This window comes from Lupinus angustifolius, unplaced genomic scaffold (genome assembly GCF_001865875.1).
Source record: "Lupinus angustifolius cultivar Tanjil unplaced genomic scaffold, LupAngTanjil_v1.0 Scaffold_814, whole genome shotgun sequence".
In the NCBI taxonomy this organism is placed as follows: domain Eukaryota; kingdom Viridiplantae; phylum Streptophyta; class Magnoliopsida; order Fabales; family Fabaceae; genus Lupinus; species Lupinus angustifolius.
Window position 1 is genome coordinate 4,142 of NW_017728137.1, and position 1,651 is coordinate 5,792.

At 37.4% G+C, this 1,651-nt stretch overlaps 1 protein-coding gene across 1 annotated transcript; it reads right to left on the reverse strand.

Moving 5' to 3' along the window:
- Nucleotides 1-147: 147 nt before the first annotated feature.
- On the reverse strand, nucleotides 148-1,641 carry LOC109341893 (hydroquinone glucosyltransferase-like). Its single transcript, XM_019579864.1, has one exon. It carries the CDS (start codon nucleotides 1,600-1,602, stop codon nucleotides 190-192), a length of 1,413 nt encoding a protein of 470 aa, XP_019435409.1. The 5' UTR covers nucleotides 1,603-1,641; the 3' UTR covers nucleotides 148-189.
- Between the last annotated feature and the right edge of the window lie 10 nt (nucleotides 1,642-1,651).

Below are 1,651 nucleotides of genomic sequence, written 5' to 3' on the forward strand. Positions count from 1 at the left end.
ATATAAAGTCTAATAAATAAGCGCTAGAAATGAGTCAAATGGCATATCACATTTTTTCCACATCCAACCACAATTTCTTCTCATGCTAACTTCTTATCTATTGCATCTTAATTTAAAAAGCAAATCTAATTATTGAATAGCGGATCACATCAAATGAGATCATGGCTTGATTATTATGTAATCAAATTATCATACTTTATGCCTCAGAAAATTTTCAATGTCAGTTATAAATTGAGAAAGTGCCCTTGTAGAGGACCCATCTTCCTTTAGTGCACTAAGAGCAACATATTTTAGCTCTTCAATTCTCTGGCTTATCCCATGTCCTTCTTCACCCAACATTAGTTCTTTTATCACCTCAGCAATTTCCTTCTTTTCAGCTATGTCATTGTCATTAAATTTAGGTCTTAGTGCCACTTTAAGGCCCTTAGTTAACAAAACTGCATTCATTCTCTGCTCAGCAAACAATGGCCAAGTTATCATTGGAACTCCTAGCACAATGCTCTCAAGTGTTGAATTCCAACCACAATGTGTTAGAAATCCACCAATTGATTTGTGACTCAAGATTTGAGTTTGTGGTGCCCAATTAGGAACAACCAATCCTTGTCCTTTTGTTCTTTCCAGGAACCCATCCGGTAAAAATTGTAAAGGGTCATCATTTGATGTACTTAGGTAAAGAGCATTTGCTGAAACATTAGGTGCTCTAAAAACCCATAAGAATTTTTGACCACTCGACTCCAACCCAAAAGCTAGCTCGTTAACTTGTTCCTCTGACAGAGTGCCTCCACTTCCGAACGACACATACAAAACCGACTTTGGTCTTTGGATCTCCAACCACTTCATACATTCTGCCTTGTTTAGTTCAATACTTGCCCCGGTTTGTATAACCGGTCCAACCAAATAAATCGGTTTTTTCCCAATTTTAACCAAGGTAGAAACCCTCTCACCCTCTATTTCAGAGAAGCTATTAACCAAGAAACCATGAGCAAGAGAGAACCTCTTACAACGTTCTAGAATCAACTCATAAGAAAGACTAGATCGATCTTGAAGATGCTCAGGAAGATCATTGCCATGGATTGGTAAACAACCTGGAATATGAATAGCTTCTTTGTAATCTTTGTATTCACATGAAACTTCCTCATGCAAAGTTGGCAAATGCAAGAACAGTGAAAGTGTCATAGCAGAAGGAGGGAAGTATATATATGATAACAAGTTAAACTCTTTTGCTATTTCTAGTGTTTCATTTGCAAAAGGGTCAGCAATAAGAGCAACTAAAGGGTTGTTACTTGAGCACAAAGATTGCAAAGCATGGTGAAAAGAGGGCAAAGATTGAGACACTGCATGACTGATTTGCAGTGATAAGGGAACACCTTTTGGTAGGTCTTGTTTGTTTATAGGAGGAAGAAAAATGTAGTCTATGTTTGGAGGAAGAGATTGAAGAAAAGTGATTGTGGCTTGAGGTGGTGAATCAATTGTGGTGAAGATACATGTGACATGAAAGTTGTGGTGAAAGTGGACAAGTCTTTTGCAGAATTCAACTATGGAAGCTTGATGGCTGAAGGCAGGGATTGAAACAACTGCTATATGAGTTATTTTGGTCTCCATTGAATATGTTTGATGGAATAGATAAATGAGGTTAATTATATAGGGAAGT

Excerpts from the sequence above, each read along its gene's own strand:
- LOC109341893 (XM_019579864.1), bottom strand. The coding sequence starts at position 1,602 with ATGGAGACCAAAATAACTCATATAGCAGTTGTTTCAATCCCTGCCTTC.